This window comes from Colossoma macropomum, unplaced genomic scaffold (genome assembly GCF_904425465.1).
Source record: "Colossoma macropomum unplaced genomic scaffold, Colossoma_macropomum, whole genome shotgun sequence".
Lineage (NCBI taxonomy): Eukaryota > Metazoa > Chordata > Actinopteri > Characiformes > Serrasalmidae > Colossoma > Colossoma macropomum.
In genome coordinates this window covers 3,026,815-3,050,978 of record NW_023494806.1, presented here as the reverse complement: position 1 = coordinate 3,050,978, position 24,164 = coordinate 3,026,815, and the positions used below count along the sequence as shown (strand labels likewise).

Sequence of the window (24,164 nt, the reverse complement as noted above, 5' to 3'; positions counted from 1 at the left end):
CAAACGTTTCAGTAGTGACTGTTTCAGTAGTGACTCTTTCGGTAGTGACTGTTTCAGTTGTGACTGTTTCGGTAGTGACTCTTTCGGTAGTGACTGTTTTGGTAGTGACTGTTTCAGTAGTGACTCTTTCGGTAGTGACTGTTTCAGTTGTGACTGTTTCGGTAGTGACTCTTTCGGTAGTGACTGTTTCAGTAGTGTCTGTTTCGGTAGTAACTGTTTCGGTAGTGTCTGTTTCGGGAGTGACTGTTTCGGTAGTGACTGTTTTGGTAGTGACTGTTTCGGTAGTAACTGTTTCGGTAGTGTCTGTTTCGGTAGTGACTGTTTCAGTAGTGTCTGTTTCGGTAGTGACTGTTTCAGTAGTGACTGTTTCAGTAGTAACTGTTTCAGTAGTGTCTGTTTCGGTAGTAACTGTTTCGGTAGTGTCTGTTTCGGTAGTGACTGTTTCGGTAGTGACTGTTTCGGTAGTGACTGTTTCGGTAGTGACTGTTTCAGTAGTGATTGTTTCAGTTGTGACTGTTTCGGTTGTGACTCTTTCGGTAGTGACTGTTTTGGTAGTGACTTTTGGTAGTGACTGTTTTGGTAGTGACTGTTTCAGTAGTGATTGTTTCAGTTGTGACTGTTTCGGTAGTGATTGTTTCAGTAGTGACTGTTTTGGTAGTAACTGTTTCAGTAGTGTGTTTCAGTAGTGACTGTTTTGGTAGTGACTGTTTCAGTAGTGACTGTTTTGGTGGTGACAATTTTAGCTCATTTTGAGCTAAAAACGCAGTACATGACCAGCAAACACAGCTTTGAACAGCTGTACAAATCTTTCAAATTCACTTTAAAAGACATTAAAAATATTGTTAAAACATTGAACCAAAAGCATACAGAGCCTCTTAGGGGCCAAGGGAAAAAAAAAGTAAATGACATTGCGTTCCCTCGCAAAAAAATATGCGTTCCCTCGCAAATGTTTTGCATTACGATGCAACGGTTTGCATTTGCTTGCAAAAGCTGTGCTTTGCTTAAGCTCAGACACGAAGCAACTGGGAAAACAGCTTTTAACGTTAGCTATGCTAAAAACAAAGCTCTAATGTAGGCCCCTCTAATGTCGCTGGGCACCTCTGGTCCTACGTTTGCTCGCTGTCTGACGAGCATGTATTTTGCGAGGGAACGTAATGCCATTAACTTTTTTTTTAACCACGGCCCCTTGGGGGCATGTTCTACTGGAACCAGTTTAACTGCATAAAGAGTGCAGTTACATTCTACCCTGCATTAGGCTGTGCGGCGCTTCCCTGAGAGCAGCTGCATGATGGTCTTGTGTTAAGAACGAAGCTCGGGGGGGAAAAACATCTAGACTTGTGACGGCCGCTGTTTTCTTTGTTTCGCTTTGACGCAGCGTGCAGAGTGCTGTGTTGCCTTGAGCGCGAGCCATAGCAGCTAACAAAGCTCTTTTGAGTGCTAGAACACTCTCAGCTGAGCAGATGTTAAGAGAGAGATTCACTTAAGTTCTAGACGTCTAGAGTTATTACTGTCGCTCTGCTGTACATTCAGTTTACATCATTATTTAAATGCATTTATATCATTACAGGGTTAGCAAACCAAGACAAACTGTACATGTATTTACATTAAACTCTTAAAAAAGACGGTTCTTTAAGGGTTCTTTAATAATGGAAATGGTTCTATATAGGACCATGAACGCTCAAAGAAACATCTGCATTATTAAAGGATTCTTTGCATTGTGAAAGGGTTCTTAAGATTAATGGAGAATGTGCAGTAGATGGTTCTATATAGAAGCTGTATAGAGCCTCTTTTGTAACAAGCTTGACATCATGACAATAGAACCCTTTTGGGTGCTATACAGAACCCTTTTCAAAAAGGTTCTATGTAGAACCATGAGTAACATGTTTTCCATCACTCTGAAGAGCCCTTTAATAGTGTTCATGGTTCTATATAGAACAGTTTCTTTACTAAAGAACCATCTTTTTTAAGAGTGTAACAATAGAACAACCCTTTTGGGTGCTATATAGAACCCTTTTCAAAAAAAGTTCTATATTTAGAACCATCTATAACACATTCTCCATCAATTTGAAGAACGCTTTTAAGATGCAAAGAATCCTTTAATCACACGAAGAGTTCTGTGAGTGTTCATGGTTCTATATAGAATCATTTTCTTTACTAAAGAACCCATGAAAAAACATCTTTTTTTAAGAATGTAACACCGAAAGAACACTTCTGGGTGCTATATAGAACCCTTTTCGAAAAGGCTCTATATAGAACCATCTATAGCACATTCTCCGTCAATTTGAAGAGCACTTTCATGATGCACCCTCTAAATCATGCAAAGGGTTCTTTGAGTGTTCAAGGTCGTATATAGAATAATTTTTTTTCACTAAAGAACCCTTGAAGTACCATCTTTTTTATAAATGTACTTTTTTTATAGAATGTAATTACATACTGATTTACATTCTATATCGACAGGTTAAAGTCTGAAAGTCTGAATGATATATCTATATCTATATACATATATATGTCACTGCTGTCGGAATAAAACCTCATATCTCCAAAATGGTAACTTTACAGGAGAAGGAAAAAACATACTTTACTTTTAATGTAAGTCAATGGAACCAGACTTTTTTCCAAGTCATTCTGGGCCGTTTCTTTTGGTCCATCCTTCATGAAATTTACACACAATGTGAAGGCCAACATGCATTTTCAAATTATGTTAAAAACTGAAAATCGACAAAAATGGAGATATGAGGTTTTGTTCCAACAACAGCGATATGTATATGTTTAGTAACTAAGTCACAGTTCTAGTATTAATGAAAAAATTCAAGAAATGGTGCACGTTAAGCAAGGATTAGATGGCCCTAAAGTTAGATGTCAACGTTCTGGTACAATCATAACTTTTTACTCAGGGACAGTAAAGTTAGACAGTTTTTTCATAGGTAAAAGTGAAAAGTGTTGCCATATTTCATTAAATATTAGAGCAGAACCTTTTAAGGTCTATCGAATCTGCTCAAGGGCAGCATGATGAAATATATCCCTAATCCAAAGAGGATCAATTGGGGCGGCGGGCGACTTCCACTGTAGTGCTACAAGGCATCCAGCCAGAAGGGTCAGAAATGCCACAAAATTGGACTGAAGAGTAGAGGCTGCTTCTGTAAGGGGGAGACCTCCAAACAGTGCAGTAACTCCATTAGGTTTGCATTGCACATTCAAAACCTCTGACATTGTTGAAAAAATTTCAGACCAATAACCATGAAGTGATGGTCAAGACCAGATAGTCCTGCTCTAGTTTACTCATTTTCACAGGAAACACGCATCAGTGACTGTTATGAAGGAATGAATCTCATTCATTCGTTTGAATGATCGGCCGCAGCTGGCTTGACCTGTTTGTCCAGTCGTGTTTGTGTGTATTACGGATCTGTTTCTCCTTTGAGTTACGCTGACAAAACACACAGCAGTTATCTGCGCTGCTTATCGGCTCCCTTATCAGTGACCAGTAATCTCGACCTTTCATTCCGAACAAGCAATCAGTGGCTTTACCAGAGAAGTGCTCTGGAACGTTCTGCCTCTGACGGTGAAGAATGAGGAAGAAAATCGCTTCATCTTTGCTGATTTGGCTTTAATCAATACTGCCTGTATCACAACAGTCAGAGCTTTCAGGGCAGGTTGTAATTTTGTGGGTTTCCATTAGCGTCTCTTTCAAAATTAGCATTTAGGATATATATATATATATATATATATAGCTAAGTGGAGGCAAAAAGGGGGTAAATTTTGGAAACAGACACTTTATCAGACAAAAAGTAAAAATGGCTCATCAGATCAACCTTATGTTCGAAAAAAATTGTTTAAGGCCAAAATGTTCTCCAAACTATCATAAAACAGTGTCTCAGTCATCAGGCAGTGAATTCATAACCATTTCATGTAGTAACTTTCTGTGAGGGAGCTTTTAGAGGTGGACGTCTGGTTCCTATCACCACCACTGTGAACAGTTCTGACTCTAAGTTTCTCCAGAACAGAGCGTTTCACACCAAACCACTCTGAACGACTCTGTTTAGATCTCAAACATTAAATTATGCGGAAATTTTGAAAACATATGTGGAATTCTCCTTTAAGGGCAGTTTTGGAAAAATTCCACTCATTTTTCCCATTGATAAAAACAGCTTTCTTTATTTGAACATGACGCACGACCTCAGAGGCGTATAGAACAAAAACCCCTTCACTTCATCCGTGTGTCTATAATCAATAACCATGTGAGTCAGTGTGACCTGCGTCTGCCTCTGAATGCAGCATTGTGAAGCAGGAGATAACCGTGTTGATGTGGAAGGTGAGGAGATGTTGTCTTTGGGTTTGATCGCAGCTGACAGTGATTACCTCATCCCCTCTGGAGATAGAAAAATGTTGGGCTGGTGCCGGACCCCCCCCCCAGCCCCCCCCAGCCCCCCCGGCCTGGACGAATCCTTTCTCAGATTCCAGGCTCCAGCCGGAGAGCGGTTTTGGTTGGATCGGCTCCAGCCTGTTGTCTGATATCTCTCCTGCAGAAAACCGGATTTAATCAGGCTTCATTTTTCAGCCTCACTCAACTTCCCACAGAAAGCGCTGCAGTGGGTCGGGTTGGGTTTGGCCTCAGATGGACTCAGATAAGCCCAGTACAGTCTGTTTGGTGTGCTGAGTGGGATAACTGCAGTTTTGGGATGTTTGATATTGGATTTTACACTGGGACTGCATAAATGCATTGATTCATCATGAAGGTTATTCAGCTGTAGGGCTGAACGATTTGGGGCAAAATATCCGAGTGTGATTTCTCTGAGCCTGATTTGGTGCCAAGTAGACCAGCTTATCTGCTTTTTCTGGCTTGAGGCTTGTTTGTTGTGGCTGTGTTGTCGTGAACACATCATGTGGGCATTTGGTTGCTTATTATTGGTCTAATTCAACTAAAGGCAGTTCACAAACTCAAACTACAAATGAAGAACGAAATACAGACTCAGATACACACTAGCACACACATATACACCCATACTACCAACCGCCTGCAGTACTATAGCAATAGCCTGGCAACTCCTTAGCAACCATCTGGAATGCCATAGCAGTGGCCTAGCAACACCTTAGCAGCCACCTGGAATGCCATAGCAGTGGGATAGCAACACCTTAGCAGCCACCTGGAATGCCATAGCAGTGGGATAGCAACACCTTAGCAACCATCTGGAATGGCATAGCATTGGCTCAGCAACACCAGAATGCCATAGCAGTGGGTTAGCAACACCTTAGCAAGCATCAGGAATGCCATAGCAATGGCCTAGCAACACCTTAGCAACCATCTGGAATGCCATAGCAGTGGGTTAGCAAAACCTTAGCAACCACCTGGAATGCCATAGCAATGGCCTAGCAACACCTTAGCAAGCACCTGGAATGCCATAGCAATGGCCTAGCAACACCTTAACAACCACCTGGAATGCCATAACAATGGCCCAGCAGCACCTTAGCAACCACCTGGAATGCCATAGCAATGGCCCAGGCAGCACCTTAGCAACCACCTGGAATGCCATAGCAATGGCCAGGCAACACCTTAGCAACCACCTAGGATAACATAGTAACTCATCTCTCCACAATCAGACAGGTTAAAGCACGTGTTACAAACCTAAAAAAGAGGGTTCTTTAGTAAAAGAGATTGTTTAGAACCATGGGTTCTACATAGAACCATTTGCATGCCTAAATGGTTCTTTGCATGGTGAAATGGTTTGTCAGATTGATGGAGAATGTGCTATATATGGTTCTATGTAGAACCTTTTTGAAAATGGTTCTATGTAGCACCAAAAAGTGTTCTGCTATAGTTACAATGTCAAGCATACATAACAATAGAAGAACCCTTCTTGGGGCTATACAGAACCATTTACAAAAAAGTGCTATGTAGAACCATATATAACACATTCTCCATCAATCCAGAGAACCATTTCACCATGCAAAGAACCATTAAATCTTTTTAAGAGTGCACGTTTTCCATCAACCTTTTGCAAATGTTCTATGTAGAACTCATGGTTTTAAATAGAACCGTGTGCATGTGTTTGTGAACTCGTCTCTCTCTCAGCGTCGCCTCAGGCTGGTCAGACCTTTTCTAGAAAATACTCAAAAGTCACACAGTTACCAAGAAACCGTTCAGTATTTTTCCAAAACAGTCCAGCCCCCCTCCTTCTGCTTATCTGTCCGGAAAGGGCTCCTCTCTCACGAGGCTGGGCAGGAGGTCCACCAAAACACTGACCTGAGACCAGCTCCTCCCTGTAAACCTTTGTTGTGTCTGCAGTCTTACAAAGAAGCGTTCTGTATAGTACCAAAGCTGGGTTCTCTGTAGGCCTGTGCCTGGTGAAGGTTAAAGGGGAATTCCAGTGATTTTTCAAAATTTCTGCATAACTCAGTGGTTGAGATGTAAACAAAGCCATTCAGAGTGGTTTTAATGTGAAACACAACACAAATATAGTCATTTTATTTACCGTCTAAACTCATCAGTGAACCTGCATGTGTCTTTTTAGTTTTATATGGAATATTGATTATGGTAAAATGTGTTTTCTTTGGGGACTATTTTGCCTCATAACGCATGTATCCCTCCACCATGAATGGATTTTAAAAATACACTTCAGGCTGTAATGTTATTGTAAAACTAATCATAAAACAATACATGCACTCAGTAATCCGATCATCATCGGATTTCTGCAGTTATCTGATTATTCAAATGTCTGTGTAAACACCATGCTCCGATCTAGAAATCTGATTAAGAAATCTGATAGAGAGGCTGGATTTTAACTCAGTAGTCAGATTTCTCAGTGCATGTAAAGTCTTACTCTGATTTCTTTCAGATTTCTCAGTCTGCATATATTCAAAAACAGACTGCGGTACTGGAAATAAGCGAGCAGCGTCGCCGCGAGACGCAGCAAAACACTTTCGGAGCGACACTGAAACCAAATACATGCTCAACGAAATGGAGCATTTAAAGATTCTTAATCTTCTAGATGATGTATGTTCATATTTTCATTTTTAACGATGTTTAAAAAAAAAGCTGCGGCTTAAAATTTGAGTTTTACATAACGTTTACGTCACGCCTTCTTCTGTGAGTTTATTGGCTGGTTGCAAAGCAGAAATCCGATTACTGTCTGACTCCCCAACACTTCGCCCTACCCCTCTATCTCAACAAGAATCGGGACACCCTACCCCTAGACCTGGACATGCAAAACAGAGGGATAGGGCCGAGTGGTAGGGGCGAGGGGTGAAATGGATTGGGCCACATTTTGACTTTGAAAATCAATAGAACATGTTATGTGACTGGGGTGCAAATGACTGTAAAAGACATATTTTTGTTATTAAATTTTTCTATACTTTATCATTTATACACCATTCGTGTCTTTGGCGCAGTATGGAGGAGCACAGATTTTGTTCGTATGTTATTTTTGCCTTTTTGTACCCCTGACTGTGACCTGTACGTGACGACTGCGGACGCTGATCTCAGGTCAGTGTGGAACGGCACCAGTAGCAGCTTGTTTGTAGTGATACGACTGACCCAGATACAGTTACTATCTCTGCTGATCGCCCATTTCCTCCCACTCACTCCTCCACTCTCAGAGGAAACGGCAGCGATTACAGCGCAGACACAGCAGAGCAGAGCAGAGATAACGGAGGGAGAGAGAGAGAGAGGGAGAGAGAGGTGACCTGTGTGGTGTGTCAGAGTAAAGATGACGAGAGAGGTGTGGAGAAACAGAGGGGGGTCTGAGGATGGGTGGGTTTCTCTCTGGAGCAGAAATCTCTCACAGCTTTATCAAACACAAACAAACAGCGTTCACAGCTTCCTCCTCATCCTCAGTGATCTCTCTCTCTCTCTCTCTCTCTCTCTGTCTGTCTCTCTCTCTCTCTCTCTCTCTTCTTCTGCTCTCACTCTTTCTCTCTTTCTCTCTCTTCTTCTCCCACTCTTTCTCTCTCTCTCTCTCTCTCTCTCTCTCTTTCTATGTCACGCTCTACTCTTTCTCCTCTCTCTCTGTCTCCTCTTTCGCTTTCTCTCTCTCACTCTGTCTTTCTCCCCTCTCTCCCTCTCTCTGTCTCCTCCCTTTCTGTCGCTCCTGTCTTTCTGTCTCTCTCTCTCTTTTCTGTTTTCTCTCTATATGTATCTCTTTCTGTCTGTGTATATCTGTCTCGCCCTCTTTCCTCTCTCTCCCTCACTCTCTCCTCTCTCACTCTTGCTTTTTCTGTCTCCACTTTCCCTCTCTCTCTCTCTCTCTCTCTCTCACACACACACACACTCTCTCTCTCTCACTCTTGCTTTTTTGTCTTTACTTTCTCTCTCTCTCTTTGCCTTCTGTTTCTCATTTTTTTTCTCTAATTTCTCTCTCTATTTCTCTGTCGCTCAGTGTCTGTCCGCCTCTCCCTTATTTATCTCTTTCCCTCTGTCTCTCTGTTCCTCTTTGTCTCTCTTCCTCCTCTCTCTCTTCTCTCCTGCTGTATTTCTCTTTGTCTCACCTCTCTCTCTCTCTCTCTCTCTCTCTCTCAGCATATTTCTAATTTCCCCAGTGAGTAAACTGTACCCATAATTCTCTCTGCAGCCGTTTTTGTGTCCTCGCGTTACCTCTGTGTCGTCACTGTTCTGAGATCAGTAGAGATGAAGCTCCGCCTCTTTTCCTTCGTGAAGGTCCTTTGATCACTTACCTCATATCTACTCTCACTGGCCACTTTATCGGAAACACCCGCCGTACAGCTGCACTGTGTAGGTTTACAGATACAGACTGTAGCTCATCTGTTGACCACATATTACTAGTGAGGTGGTCCATTCTCAGCACTGCAGTGACACTGACATGGTTGTGAGAGACGTGTGCACACTTACTGGTCACTTTATTAGAAACCCCTCCCTAACTGGTACAGTGTAGGTATGCAGTTAGACTGCAGCCCAAATAGTACCTGCGCACCTGTACAGTGGGTGTTTTTGATGAAGTGGCCAGTGAGGTTGGTGGACCTAAACTGGAACGCCAGGCTGGATTTGGGAGTATTTGTGTGGGAGGGTTATGCAAGAGAAGCAGTTTATAGCAGCGAAAGTCACCGAGCTGCATTAAAGCTGCCTGTTTAGCACAAAACTGACAAAATGTGCAGAAATTGAGAGATCCATCTCAACAGACTTTGGATTCTATAACCGACTCTAAAAGTAGGTATTGTGATATAAACGGAGTCTGTTCTACAGTTTCTCATTAGGCTGAATGAATAACTGACTCTAAATGTAGGTATTGTGATATAAACTGAGTCTGTTCTACAGTTTCTCATTAGGTTGAATGAATAACTGACTCTAAATGTAGGTATTGTGATATAAACTGAGTCTGTTCTACAGTTTCTCAGACTCTCAATCTATATATATATATATATGGTAATGGTTCTATATAGACCCATGAACACTTAAGGAGCCATTTGCGTTCTTAAAAGGTTTTTTGCATGGTAAAATGGTTCTTCAGATTGCAGAGTGCTGTTGATGGTTCTGTATAGAATTTTTTTAAAAAGGGTTCTATATAGTTCTATATAGCACCAAAAAAGGTTTTGCTATTGTTACAGTGTCAGTGTTGTTACAGTGCTATTGTTACAGTGTTTTGGTGCTTTAATTAGAGTGTGAGTGTTCATGGTTCTGTTTGCAATCATTTTCTTGACTGCAGAACCCTTGAAGAACCAAGAAGAGTGTAGAATGTGTTATATATTTTTGAAAATAGCTCTCTCTCTCTCTCTCTCTCTCTATATATATATATATATATATATATACATACACACATAATAAAGATGAAAAGAAAGAAAGGCAGACAGAGAGAGAGAGACGACTTGACCTCATATGTACTGGTTCAGCCTCTGTAGTTCTTCAAAAACAGCTTGTTTCTATAAAAAAAAAGTAAAGAGTGTCGCAGAGGCAGCCGGTTACCACGGAGATCTTTCCACTCGGTCACTGGCTGTCGACTTTCCAGACAGAGCAGAACCAAACTGGAGAGAGAGAGAGAGAGAGAGCGATGGAGAAAGAGAGAGAGCGATGGAGAAAGAGAGAGAGAGAGCGATAGAGAGAGAGAGAGAGAGAGAGAGCGATGGAGAGAGAGAGAGAGAGGACAGTGTTATGAAGAGAGGGAGGAGGTACCTTTAAAAAGCTCATGCTGTTTTGTGCTGCAGGGAAATTACAGCACAGAGAGAGAGAGTGTGTGTGTTAATGTGTGGGTGGGGGGTCAGACCGGCTGAGCAGTGTGTGTGTGTGAGTGTGTGTATGTGTGTGTGTGTGTGTGTGTGCGCGTGTGTGTGTGTGCGCGTGTGTGTGTGTGTGTGTGTGTATAAGTGTCATGCAGCAGTTTAAACGTCTATTAGAGAGAGTTAATTATAGAGCATCCAAACTGCAGCTCCATCATCACCCAGACAGGACAGTAATGAGGAAAATGACCAGGCCTCACTCTGCAGCCCCCCACAGTGCTGCATCACCCCAAACACTCAGCCCACTGTTCCCATCAGTAGCGCTTTGATTTAGCACATTTTGGCCTTTGAACTGATACTGGACTAGACTGGCCTGAACTGGTCTGAACAGATGCTGGATTAAACTGAACTGATACTGCACAGGACCGGACAGGACAGGACAGGACAGGACAGAACAGAACAGAACCACAGAACAGAACCTGAACTGAACTGAATTAAACTGGATTGGACTGAACTGAACTGAACTGAACTGGACTGAACTGGATTGGATTAGACTGAACTTGACTGGACTGAACTGGATTGAATTGTATTGGACTGAACTGAACGGAACCGAACTGAACGGAACTGAACTAAACTGGACGGGATGAGACAGGGAAGAGGCGGGACTGGACTGGACTGATACTAAACTGAACTGATACCGATACTGAACTGGACTGGGCGGGACGGGACAGGACGGGACAGGACTAGACTGAACTGAACTGGATTGAATTTAACTGAATTGGATTGGAATTGAATTGAATTTAACTGGATTGGATTGGATTGGATTGGACTGGACTGGACTGGACTGGACTGAATCGAACCGAACAGAACTGATACTGAATTGATATTGAACTGAACTGATACTGAACTGAACTGATACTGAACTGATCTGAACTGATCTGAACTGATAGTGAACTGAACTGATACTGAACCGATGCTGATACTGAACTGATGTAAACTGTACTAAACTGATTGTTTTAGCTGGACTGACTGAGCGCCTCTCGTGTTCACATTACTCCTGGAGTGTTTTCCTCCGTGTGTGAATAATGTTCTAAATATACTCTCCTGCATCATTAGAGCCAATCAGCTCATTCTTTGGCTCCAGACTATGTGGCTGTTATTGTTAGCAGGCTAAGTCCTTACTGAAGTAAAACAAATTATAGCCTCTCTCTCTCTGTATCTCTCTCTCTCTCTCTCTCTCTCTCTCTCTCTCTCTCTCGCTCTGTCTTTCCCTACACCAGTGTGTCTTCAGAGTTTTTTTCCGCTGTGTTGACGTGTAGGCACACGCCTTTGACTAAGAAAGAGAACATCCCAGAATAACATCAAAGTAAACACTGGTTCCAGCTGAAAGAGAGTGAAGGAGAGAAAGAGAGAGAGAGAGAGAGAGAGTGCAGAAACACGAGGAGAGAGAAAGAGAGAGAGAAGAAAAATGGAGACAGAAGGAGAGAGAAGAAAGAAGTGAAGCAGAGAGAGAGAAAAAGGAGAGAGAGAGATAAAGAGAGAGAGAGAGAGAGACATAGAGAGAGAGTTGATGGTGTAATGTTGAGGTTAGTGGTGGTCCCACCCAGCAATGCTGTAAAATCTTTTCTTTTAAAGACTGAGGTTAAAGACAGGGTGTGTGTGTGTGTGTGTGTGTGTGCGTGTGTGCGTGTGTGTGTGCGTGTGCGTGTGTGTGTGTGTGTGTGTGTGTGTGTATGTGTGTGTGTGTGTGTGTGTGTGTCAGTGGGTGGGATTTCTCCAAAGACTGTGTCATGAACGCTGTCAGGATGTGATGTAATCAGCTGAGAGGGATCTATACTGTAAGTGTGAGAAAGAGAACTGCTTTACATCCATCAGTGAGTCATCAAAGCCTCTGGGACGGGACGAGTCCAGCTACTTTATCTACCATAAAACAAATCACAGAAATAATCCCAGGTTATAATAATCCTGTGCTGTCAAATTAACCATAGAAATTACCTCAGGTTATATTAATCCCAATGCTATAAAACCCAGGGTAGTATTAATCCTGTGCTGTAAAACGGATCATAGAAATAACCCCAGGTTATGTGAATCCTGTGTTATAAAACCCAGGTTATAATAATCCCATGATATAAAATCCAGATTTATTTTAATCCTGTGCTATAAAACAAACCATAGAATAAAAACAGGTTATATTAATCCTATACTGTGAAACCCAGGTTATGTTAGTCCCATACTATAAGACCCAGGTCTCATCATTCTAATCATGCTATAAAACGAACCATATAAATAACCCAGGTTATATTAATCCCATGCTATAAAATACAGGTATTAATACTATTCTATAAAACCCAGGTTATATTAATCCTGTGCTATAAAACGAATCATAGAAATAAACCCAGGTTATATTAATCCCATACCATAAAACCCAGGTTATATTAATCTCATGCTGTAAAACCCAGGTTATATTAATCCCATACTATAAAACCCAGGTTATATTAATCCTGTGCTATCAAACGAATCATAGAAATAAACCCAGGTTATGTGAATCCCATACTATAAAACCCAGGTAATATTAATCCCATGCTATACAACCCAGGTTATATTAATCCCATGCTATAAAACCCAGGTTATATTAATCCCATGCTATAAAACCCAGGTCATATTAATCCCATGTTATAAAACCCAGGTCATATTAATCCCATATTATAAAACCCAGGTCATATTAATCCCATGCTATAAAACAAACCATAGAAATAACCACAGGTTATGTTAATCCCAAGCTATGAATCCCAGGTTACATTAACCTAATACTTTGAAACCCAGGTTATATTAACCCTGTGCTGTGTGTGTATGGAGGCATTTGGGAAAGCACTTACTTGTATTTTCTGTCCCCAAATCAAGCCGATATGTGAGAGAATGCTATGTACAGCTGCATTAATACATTTAAAATGAAAGGTTATTTTATTAGTTTGAGGCAGTGATGCTGCCTGCTGGCTGTAATGACACACAGCGTTCACTCAGGACAGCTAGGAAGGTGGTCAGAGTAACTAAACAGCGGCTCAGTTATACGTTTCTACTCGTTTGTGGAGTGAAGGCAGTGCGTAAATCGAGTAGCCGCTCCCATCTCTGTCATTTACACAGAGATTTCTGATCTAATGAGAATCGGTCGTAAACTTTACAGACGTCCTGTGGCAGAAGTGACTCCCCCCTCCGCCCCCAGGGAGAACTATCCCATATCAGTGAAGTACTAAAGCACTAAAGAGTGCTTTTCAGTGGAGTGAGAGCAGAGCGTTTGAGGAGTGTCAGTCAGACAGGTGTGGACATTTACGCAAGAGTTACTCTTCGCACACACCGGCTCGTCTGATGGGGGATGAGGAATGTGACTCAGCGTTCTCTCTCACTTCATCTCAGTTCTGACCGTGGTGGAAAGCTGTAGATGACTGTGTGTGTATTTTTCAACAAAAGCCTCTAAAACTGAAACACCAGCCGTTTCTTTATGTTTATGGTGCTTACATCATAGAACTCATACTATATATATATATCGCTGTTGTCGGAAGAAAACCTCCAAAATAGCAACTTTACAGGAGAAGGAAAAAACCTAATTTACCTTTAATGTAAGTCAATGGAACCAGACGTTTTTCCTAGTAATTTTAGGCCGTTTGTTTTGGTCTGTTCTTCATGAAATTTACACACAATGTAAAGAGCAACAGATATTTTCAAATTTTGTCAAAAACTAAAAAACGGAAAAAATGGAGATGTTTTCTTCCGACAACAGCGATATATACGCACGTATATATGTTTATAATCATTATACGTTATGTTATATCATATTATATAAAACATTATTATATTATATTGTTACATATTAGTATTATTACAATGCATGTATAATTATTATTAGGGTCATATTATATATGTAATGTATAAATATTTTACTATTACATATAAGTGCTTAGGTGCTTTTATATATATATATATATATATATATATAATATATACACAGTGCTGTGAAAAAGTGTTTGCCCCCTTCCTGATTTCTTATTCTTTTGCATGTTTGTCACACTTAAATGTTTCAGATCACCAAACAAATTTAAATATTAGACAAAGATAACACAAGTAAACACAAAATGCAGTTTATAAATGAAGGTCTTTATTATTAAGGGAAAAAGAAATCCAAACCTACAGGGCCCTGTGTGAAAAAGTGATTGCCCCCTAAACCTAATAACTGGTTGGGCCACCCTTAGCAGCAACAACTGCAATCAAGCGTTGGCGATAACTGGCAGTGAGTCTTTTACAGCACTGTGGAGGAATTTGGCCACTCATCTTTGCAGAATTGTTGTAATTCAGCCACATTGGAGGGTTTCCGAGCATGAACTGCCTTTTTAAGGTCGTGCCACAGCATCTCAATCGGATTCAGGTCAGGACTTTGACTAGGCCACTCCAAAGTCTTAATTTTGTTTTTCTTAAGCCATTCAGAGGTGGACTTGTGTTTAGAGGTGATGGTGTGTTTTGGATCATTGTCTTGCTGCAGAACCCAAGTGCACTTCAGCTTAAGTGTCACGAACATGCAAAAGAATAAGAAATCAGGAAGGGGCAAACACTTTTTCACACCATTGTGTGTGTGTGTGTATATATATATATATATATATATATATATATATATATATATATATATATATATAACAAATGGGACATTGTATTATCATTATACACTTGTACTTACATATAAAACCTAAAATTCTCCAAAATTTACATGATACATTATATGATACATATATATGACTCTGCAACCTGATAAGGTATAAAAACAAATGTGTGTGTGTGTTTTCTTCTTGTTTGCGTATCAGCAAAGCATGGAAAGAGTTAATAACAAATAGTAACCTCAAACATCTATACATTATATCTAGGTATGTTGTATGTTGTTAATGAGGTTACTAAATACGTTGGTTTGTTTCTTTGTTTGTTTGCAGGTGCGTGAGATCCTGGGTCAGTGCTCCTGTCCGTCTCAGTTCCCCATGACTAAGGTGTCGGATGGGAAGTATAAAGTGGGCGACTCCAGCGCCCTCATCTTCATCAGGGTACGATCTTTCACCTTTTGGCCTCCTCAGTCTCATCATCGGTGATTTATTCCCTCCTCTGTTTGTTCTGTCAATACAGAGAGTCACTTTATCCTGGATTTAATGATCTCGGGACCCTCCTTATCCACACCCACCCCACACGACCCCCACCCACCACCACAATGGGCTAATAAATACTGTGCAATGCTTGAAGTAGCACTTGGCAGCATATTGTTTATACTGGTATGCTGGAATTTTAACACCACAATATCACACTGATATCAGCAGAAAACGCTGGATCGTACTTTACCCTGTTCTTCAGTGGACAGGACCCCCACAGGACCCCCATAGAGCAGGTATCATTTGGGTGGTGGATCATTCTCAGCAGTAACACTGACGTGGAGGTGGTGTGTTAGTGTGTGTTGCGCTGGTGTGAGTGGATCAGACACAGCAGTGCTGCTGGAGTTTTTAAACACCTCAGTGTTGCTGCTGGACTGAGAACCGAAAACATCCAGTCAACAGCGTCCTGTGGGCAGCGTCCTGTGACCACTGATGAAGGACTAGAGGATGACCAACACAGACTGCGCAGCAGCAGATGAGCTATCGTCTCTGACTTTACATCTACAAGGTGGACCGACAAGGTAGGAGTGTCTAATAGAGTGGACAGTGAGTGGACAGAGTGTCTAAAAACTCCAGCAGCACTGCTGTGTCTGATCCACTCGTACCAGCACAACACACACTAACACACCACCACCACGTCAGTGTCACTGCAGTGCTGAGAGTGATCCACCACCCAAACAGTACCTGCTCTGTGAGGGTCCATGGGGGTCCTGACCATTGAAGAACAGGGTAACAAAATGTGCAGAGAAGCAGATGGACTACAGTCTGTAACTGTAGGACTACAGAGTGAGACTATACGGTCAGTGGAGCTGATAAAATAGACAGCGAGTGTAGAAACAAGGAGGTGGGCTTGAAACTCTCATAGGTCCCACAGGTCTGTTTTTAGAACAGGGGCTTTTGTAATGATTTGAACTGTTAAGTGGTCATTCTGAGGCCTGAATGGTGTTTACAGTCTGATCCAGACTCTGTGTGTTATTGTGTTGTATCTAAACTCCACCACACCCGTCCATACAAACCCTGAACACAGAAATAGAGGCCTAGGTCATTTCCTCTGCCTGCCTCACCTTACGGGCTGCTTGTGTTTGGTATTCTTGACTGTGCCATGTGTCATTGACCTTCAGAATTCATATCAAAAGCAGGCTGTAATTACATACTACATATATATATATATATATATATATATATATATATATATATATATATATAAGACTTAATCACTAGTATTAAATGAACAGCTCACTATATTGTTCTACAGTTTCTCATTAGGCTGAATGAATAACTGACTCTAAATGTAGGTATTGTGATATAAACTGAGTCTGTTCTACAGTTTCTCATTAGGCTGAATGAATAACTGACTCTAAATGTAGGTATTGTGATATAAACTGAGTCTGTTCTACAGTTTCTCATTAGGCTGAATGAATAACTGACTCTAAATGTAGGTATTGTGATATAAACTGAGTCTGTTCTACAGTTTCTCATTAGGCTGAATGAATAACCGACCCTAAATGTAGGTATTGTGATATAAACTGAGTCTGTTCTACAGTTTCTCATTAGGCTGAATGAATAACTGACTCTAAATGTAGGTATTGTGATATAAACTGAGTCTGTTCTACAGTTTCTCATTAGGCTGAATGAATAACCGACTCTAAATGTAGGTATTGTGATATAAACTGAGTCTGTTCTACAGTTTCTCTTTAGTCTGAATTGGATTTTTTACCAGTGCTCTGTAAAGCTTGTCCAACCCGGCAACAGTAGCTATGAATGAGCACGTTTGTGGGCGGAGCCTGGATTACATTACTAACGATATGACTTTGCATTAAGAGAATGACTGTAATACATAATCCAGCAGACTCACAACCTGTGGGGGTGACAGAGCGGCGGTGTGTGAGTGTGTGTAGGTGGGCACGGTGCCAGCTCACAGATGTGCTTTCTCGCTATGGCAACGGCACGGAGTCACCCAGTCATGTGATCATCTTTGTAGCATGTTGTCAACAAACCTGATACTACACACTTTAATCTGGAGAGAGAGAGAGAGAGAGAGAGAGAGAGAGAGAGAGAATGAAGGGGAAGAGAGAGAGAAGGGGAAGAGAGAGAAACAGAGAGAGGGAGAGAAAGAGAAGGGGAGGAAAGAGAAACACAGTGAAGGGGAGAAAAGAGAGAGAGGGACAGACACAGAAGGGGAACAGAGAAACTGAGAGAAGAGAGAGGAAGAGAGGGGGAGAAGAAAGAAGTAGAAGGTAGAGAGAAAGATAGGAGGGGAGAAGAGATAGACAGAGAAAGGGAGAGAGACAGCAGGAGAGAAAGAGAGAGAGAAGGGGAAGAGAAAGAAGGGAGGAGAGAGAAACAGAAGAGAGTGGAAGAGGCAGAAGGTAGAGAGAGAGAGACAAAAAGGAAGGGAGAAGAGAGAGAAGGAGAGAAGAGAGACAGACAGAAAAAGAGGGATAGAGACAGAAGGAGAGAGAGAGAGAAGGGGAGGGGAGAGAAACAGAAAGAGAAGGAGAGAAGAGAGAGGAGGAAAAAGAAACAAAGGAAAAGTGAGAGACAGAGGGGGAGAGAAAAAGAAGGAGAGGAGAGAGAAACAGGGAGAGAGAGAAAAGGAGGGAAAAGAGAGGAAGAGGGGGAGAAAAGAGGTGCAGAAGGTAGAGAGAGAGAGAAAGAAGGGGAGAATAGAGAGGGAGAGAGACAGTGGGAGAGAAAGAGAGAGAGACAGAGGGATAGAGGAAGATAGAGAGAAAAGAACGATCAAAGCGGAGGAGAGTGAAGCAGAGAGAATGAGAAAGAGAGACACAGTTAGAGAGGTGGGGAGAGACAGAGAGAGAGAGATGGGGAGAAGAGAGGCAGAAGGTAGAGAGAGAGAGGAGTAGGAAAAAGAAACAGAGAGGAAAAGTGAGAGAAAGAGAGACAGTGTTGACACTATGTAATATAATATTAGTGGAATCAGTTGTTCTCTCTCTCTCTCTCTCTCTCTCTCTCTCTCTCTCTCTCTCTCTCTCTCTCTCTCTCTCTCTCTCTCTCTCTCTCTCTCTCTCTCTCTCCCCCTCTCTGTTGGGATGGGGAGCTGCTGATGCTAATTTTCTTTTCTCTGAGTGCCGTCTGAAAGGGGAATGAATGACAGAGAATAAAAAGAAAGAAAAGGATACATAGAGAGGAAAACAGGAGGGGATGGAGAGAGACAGAGAGAGAGACCCGGCCTAATAATAGTGTGTTGTCATGGTAATGAGGGGCGGGGAGGGGGGATGCCAAAAGTAATGTTATGTAACTCTATGTGTGGTATTTTGGAGTGTGTGTGTGTGTGTGTGTGTGTGTGTGTATGTATGGTGTGTGCGCGATGGATGTGTGAGTTTGTGTGTGTGTATGTGAGTGTGTGTGAGTGTGTGTGAGTGTGTGTGTGTGTGTGTGTGTGTGGCACATGTAAAAAAAGAGCAGCAGATGAATAAATGAATGAATGAATCAGATAATAAAAGGTACTAGAATTGAAACATGGGGATATGAGCAAATGAATGAATGAATCACTAAATCAATTATTCAATGAAGTACTGATTTAATCAATGAATGAATCACTGAATCAATTAATCAATCACTGAATCAATTAATCAATCAATTACTGATTTAATCAACGAATGAATCACTAATTTAATCAATGAATGAATCACTGATTTAATCAATGAATGAATCACTGAATCAATTAATCAATCACTGAATCAATTAATCAATCACTGAATCAATTAATCAATCAATTACTGATTTAATAAACGAATGAATCACTAATTTAATCAATGAATGAATCACTGATTTAATCAATGAATGAATCACTGAATCAATTAATGAACGAAACACTGAATCGGTGAATGAATGAATCGGATAATGAAGGATACTGGAACTGAAAGGACGTGTGAGCGAATGAATGAATACATCACCAAATCTGTGCTGGGATGAATCAGTGAATGAATGGCTACCAGAGCTAGACCTGCAGTTTGAGTCATAAATGTCAAAACAAAAAAACCTACATCTCTACGATATCGCTAGTCTGTATTAGCGCCCCTATGGGATTTCTGTGTTAGCATGTTAGCAGATTGGCCACTCTAGACTGAACACAGACATCTGAAGCTTGTTAAAGACATTATGTGTTTTATTTGAAGCTTTTAACAGACATTAACATATATTAACATTAACATGTACAACCGAAACTCCTCCCTGTTCAACCAAATCTCCTCCCAGTACAACCAAATCTCCTCCCAGTGCAACCAAAACCCCTCCCAGTACAACTGAAACTCCTCCCAGTACAAATGAAACTCCTCCTAATGCAACCAAAACTCCTCCCAGTACAACTGAAACCCCTCCTAGTACAACCGAAACCCCTCCCTGTTCAACCGAACCTCCTCCCAGTACAACCAAAACTCCTCCTAGTACAATCAAAACCCCTCAAAGTACAACCAAGACACCTCCCAGTACAAGCAAAATTCCTCCCAGTACAACTGAAACTCCTCACAGTACAACCAAATCTCCTCCCAGCAAACCAAAACCCCTCCCAGTACAACCGAAACTCCTCCTAGTACAACCTAAACCCCTCCCAATATAAAACAAACCCTTCCCAGTAAAACCAAAACCCCTCCTGGTACAACCGTAACCCCTCCTGGTACAACCAAAACCCCTCAAAGTTCAACCAAACCTAGTCCCAGTACAACTAAAACCCCTCCCAGTACAACCAAAATTACTTCCAGTGCAACCAAAATTCTTAGTACAACCAAAACTCCTCCCAGTACAACTGAAACTCCACCCAGTACAACCGAAACCCCACCCAGTACCTAAGAGTCATAATCTACTTCCAGAAGACTTAGTGACTTTTTTACAAGATCCAACCCACCCATTACAAATCAAGGTGTGGTTGGTTGGTTCTTCTGTCGCTTGGTAGTTAATCTAATGTGTAAGGCCTTCAGTCCAGCTCCTGAAGTCCTGACCAATGGGAGAGCTCGCTTTGCTTTATCTACCTACATTCTAGCAGGGAAACAAGAATCCTGATTGGACAGTTTTCCTTTTAAAGACTCAAACCCTTTTGTAACATAATGAATGACATAATTCATATGTAATTTCCGTGTTTTCTCAGGTGCTGCGGACCCACGTGATGGTGCGTGTGGGCGGGGGCTGGGACACGCTGGAGCATTACCTGGATAAACACGACCCCTGTCGCTGCAATGCCTTCGGTGAGCTCATTTCCTGTCCTTCTGCCCTCACTTCCTGCCTCACAACCGCTCGACAACCTCCAGATGTCTCCATTAGAGTCATTAGTGCCGCGTGGGCACCACCAACGAGCACATTCAGTTTCACAATCGACTACTATATTCAGGTTTTTCGTGTTTAGCCGTGGTTTTTTTGCGGTTCAGACTGTTCAGAGGAGCAGTTCCTCTCTCAGTTCCTGGGCTGATTCACCGTCCATGGTCTTTAACGCTTGACGTCAAAAAAAACTCCACAGACTTATTATTAGTCACACTTTATTTATGGATCATAATCATTGTCCAAAAACAAACACACAGGTGTGTAGAGTAGCCTGAAGCCAGCCGCCAGTAAAAGTACTGGTACTGCAGTAAAAGTAACAGTACTTTTCATAAAAGAACAGAAGTGGTTAAAAAATCAGGGGAGTTCAGCTTCTCAAAATCTCTGTGATTCCAGAGTGATTCAGAGGGGTTTGGTGTGAAATGGTTGATTGAAGAAACTCAGATTTCTTCACAGTGGTGGTGATAGGAACCAGGGGTCGCCATGACTACAACACAAATATAGCTAGAGCTGGACAATATGGCAAACATATAATATGACATTTTCACGATTTACAATATGTCACAACATTTATTGTTTCAGACATCTGATTAGCTGGAACAAAGTTCGCAACCCAAATGTTAAGAAGATCCATTTTGTCCTTTCAACAAAAATCTGACCACCCTGGGAGCCACAACGTTTTATGTCCATTATACAGTCTTGGCTGTAAATATGTTTCAGTATGTGTTAATGTACTAGTATAGGCTAAAAATATAATATGAATGAAAACACAAACTTACTTTGCTCTGCTTTAAGCTTTAGCTCAGCTATAGCCACTTCTCTCGCATCTCCGGCAGGAAACTTTTCCTCCAAAGTAAAATAGTTTCTTGTAAAATGTCAAAAAACGTTCAGTTTTTTTACAAGTCAGCTCCTCATTCACCAGATTCTTGTTCAAACTTTCCCATTCCACCTTAAATGGTGCCTGGGGCACCAGAATGTAACTGCTGCACCATTTAAGGTGGAACAAAAAAATTCGAACAAGAAGCTGCGAGACTTCAGCCTCGCAACTTTTTAATGTTTGTCAGTTTCTTGTTGCAGATTAAACGTATCCGGAAACCAGCTGGAGTGATTATAAACACAAATAAGTCCAAATCTCAAAATTATCGATGTTCATCTTAAATCTCTCTCTTTGCCGTTTCGTTAGCTACTAGCTAGGCGAGACTGTTGTCTGTGTTGCTATGGTGACAGCAGTCTGCGCTGATCTTCAGGGTTAAAGGGTGAATCAGCAGTTCTACATTAACTCCAGAGTTTAAGACCATTTATTGTTAAACTGTGTTGAACGATCAGCAGAGCTTTATTTTACTGTAAAGGAGGATTATTTTATTTTTACCTACTAATCTGATTCTGCTGTGGAGCCACAACAGGACAGTTAAAGAGCCGCATGCGGCCCCGGAGCCATGTGTTGCCGACCCCTGAGCTGGAACCAAGAAAAAAGAGCCAGTAGTGCTACATCTTAAAAAATACTATCAAAAACTGTGAACACAGTGATTTATATTTAATATTTGGCATACTGTGTTGCAGTAAATCAAAGTCTGTTGACTCGGCAGCCATCTCTGCTTCGCCGCCGGGCAGTTATTTCCATCCATGCAAGACCAGACTCCTTTCTCTCTGAATGGGGAGAGAACAAAATACCCAAAACTTTGAAATCACTGCTAAAATACTTAAAAACCTTATTTTTTTAGTTATTTTTTTGGGTTGTTCTTCACATTTGGTGGCGGCTTTCCTTGCTTGCACCACAATATCGTCAATATCAGTGACTAAATCCAGTTAAACAGGACTAATTTTGCTCTCTTTACAATGAAACATGCAGTTGGTTTGTGTCCTACAAGTACTGATGAAATCCATGATATGCTCAGAGAAGCATATTTTATTGTATTGTGACATCATTTATCACAGTGACAGTATATATTGTCACATTGCCCAGCCCTAAATATAGCCATTTTATTTACGGTCAGTAAACCTACACTGAGTGTTTATGTGTAATATTGATAAAGGTAAAAAAAATGTTTTTTTTGGGTAATACTTTGCCAAATATTGTTTATATACGTTTCAAACCAAAAGCTTATCTCAGAACTACCATAAAACTGTGTGTCTGGCTTCAAGTAACATATTGGTAACCATTCTGTATGATAACTTATGTGAGTTAGCTTTTAAAGTCATTAAGTACTTCAGACGTCTGGTTCCTTTCACCACCAGTGTAAACAAATCTGACTCTCAGTTCCTCTAGAATGGAGCGTTTCACACCAAACCGCTCTGAATGACTCCGTTTACATCTTAGCCATGTAAGATTTGGTGGAATTCCCCTTTAAATACTGAGTAATGGAACTGCAGTGGAACTTCCTACTACATCAGAATAGAAACTGAAAACGAAAGTTTATTAAACTCTGTTGTTCTTTTCTATGTTTTTTGCTCATGAACATAAACTATGGTTCAGAAGTTTGGAATCACCATTTTCAGTAATGCACAGCTAATTTTGTTGCAGATACATTCATAAAATGATTGATTATTCCAATGGATTTTCTGTTTTCGAATATTTTAATTATTAAACTTATTGAATATCATTGAATATTTGTTGCTGACCTAATAGGTGACTTCTGTATTGTGTATTCTGTCCACAGCACACCGATACCAGCAGGCCAAGGCCAGCGGTCAGGCTCCTCACAGTAAAAGCTCCAGCGCTCACTCTTCCCGCTCCACCAGCCCGGGACCGCACTGGAGGGGCGAGTCTATGGCAGCGTATAAAAGCCCTGACCGGCGCTCTCTGGAGCCTTCATCCGCCGGCACGGCCTCGTCTTCCTCACGGCCCGGCAGAACGCACCATGCATCTGCAGACGCAGAGCCCGGGAGGACAGCGGCGACCACACTACTGCCCAGACCCCCTCGAGACCGATCAGAGCCACGCCTCAATCCCCTCAGGTAATAATAATAAACACAATAATAACACACTGTCCAAAAGTTTGCAGACACCAGCGTTGTTTCTGGAATGAAGGCTATTAATAGTGAGTTTGTGCTGCAGTAACAGCTTCTACTCTTCTGGGAAGGCTTTACACTAGATGTTGGAACATTGCTGTGAGGATTTGATTGAGCGTTAGTGAGGTCAGGTACTGATGTTGGATGGTCAGTTCTGGATCACTAACTCATCCCAAAGGTATTGAATGGAGCTCCATTACATTACCACAGCTCCACTGCTCCACAGCCCAGTGTTAGGGGGCTTTATACCCCTCTAGCCAGCACTTGGCATTGCACATGGTGACCTCAGGCTCATGTATGGCTGCTCCAGAGCGTCCCATTCTATTGGTCAGTGGTCTTCTCCTCTCTCTCAAAGATGAAAGCTTTAAGTGCTGTTCATCTGATGGGGGCAGTTTTGGTGTCTACCAGCTCTTCCAGGTGGTTGTTAGGAGCCCCATTTTTGCTGTAATTTAGGCTCCAGTTTAGGAAACTCCTTTATCTCATCAGAAACATCTCCTCCAATCTGAATAACTCGTACTCAGTGGTCAGTTTGACTGGAAATAGATGATG

General features: G+C 41.5%; 1 protein-coding gene across 1 annotated transcript in view; it reads left to right on the top strand.

Moving 5' to 3' along the window:
* The window catches only part of gas2l1 (growth arrest-specific 2 like 1), a 62,938-nt gene that overhangs the window by 29,529 nt on the left and 9,245 nt on the right, over nt 1-24,164 (top strand). The window contains exons 2-4 of the mRNA XM_036598782.1: nt 15,129-15,236; nt 20,440-20,536; nt 23,264-23,561. Coding sequence (XP_036454675.1) covers nt 15,129-15,236; nt 20,440-20,536; nt 23,264-23,561 — 503 coding nt within the window. The remainder of the gene's footprint in view (nt 1-15,128; nt 15,237-20,439; nt 20,537-23,263; nt 23,562-24,164) is intronic.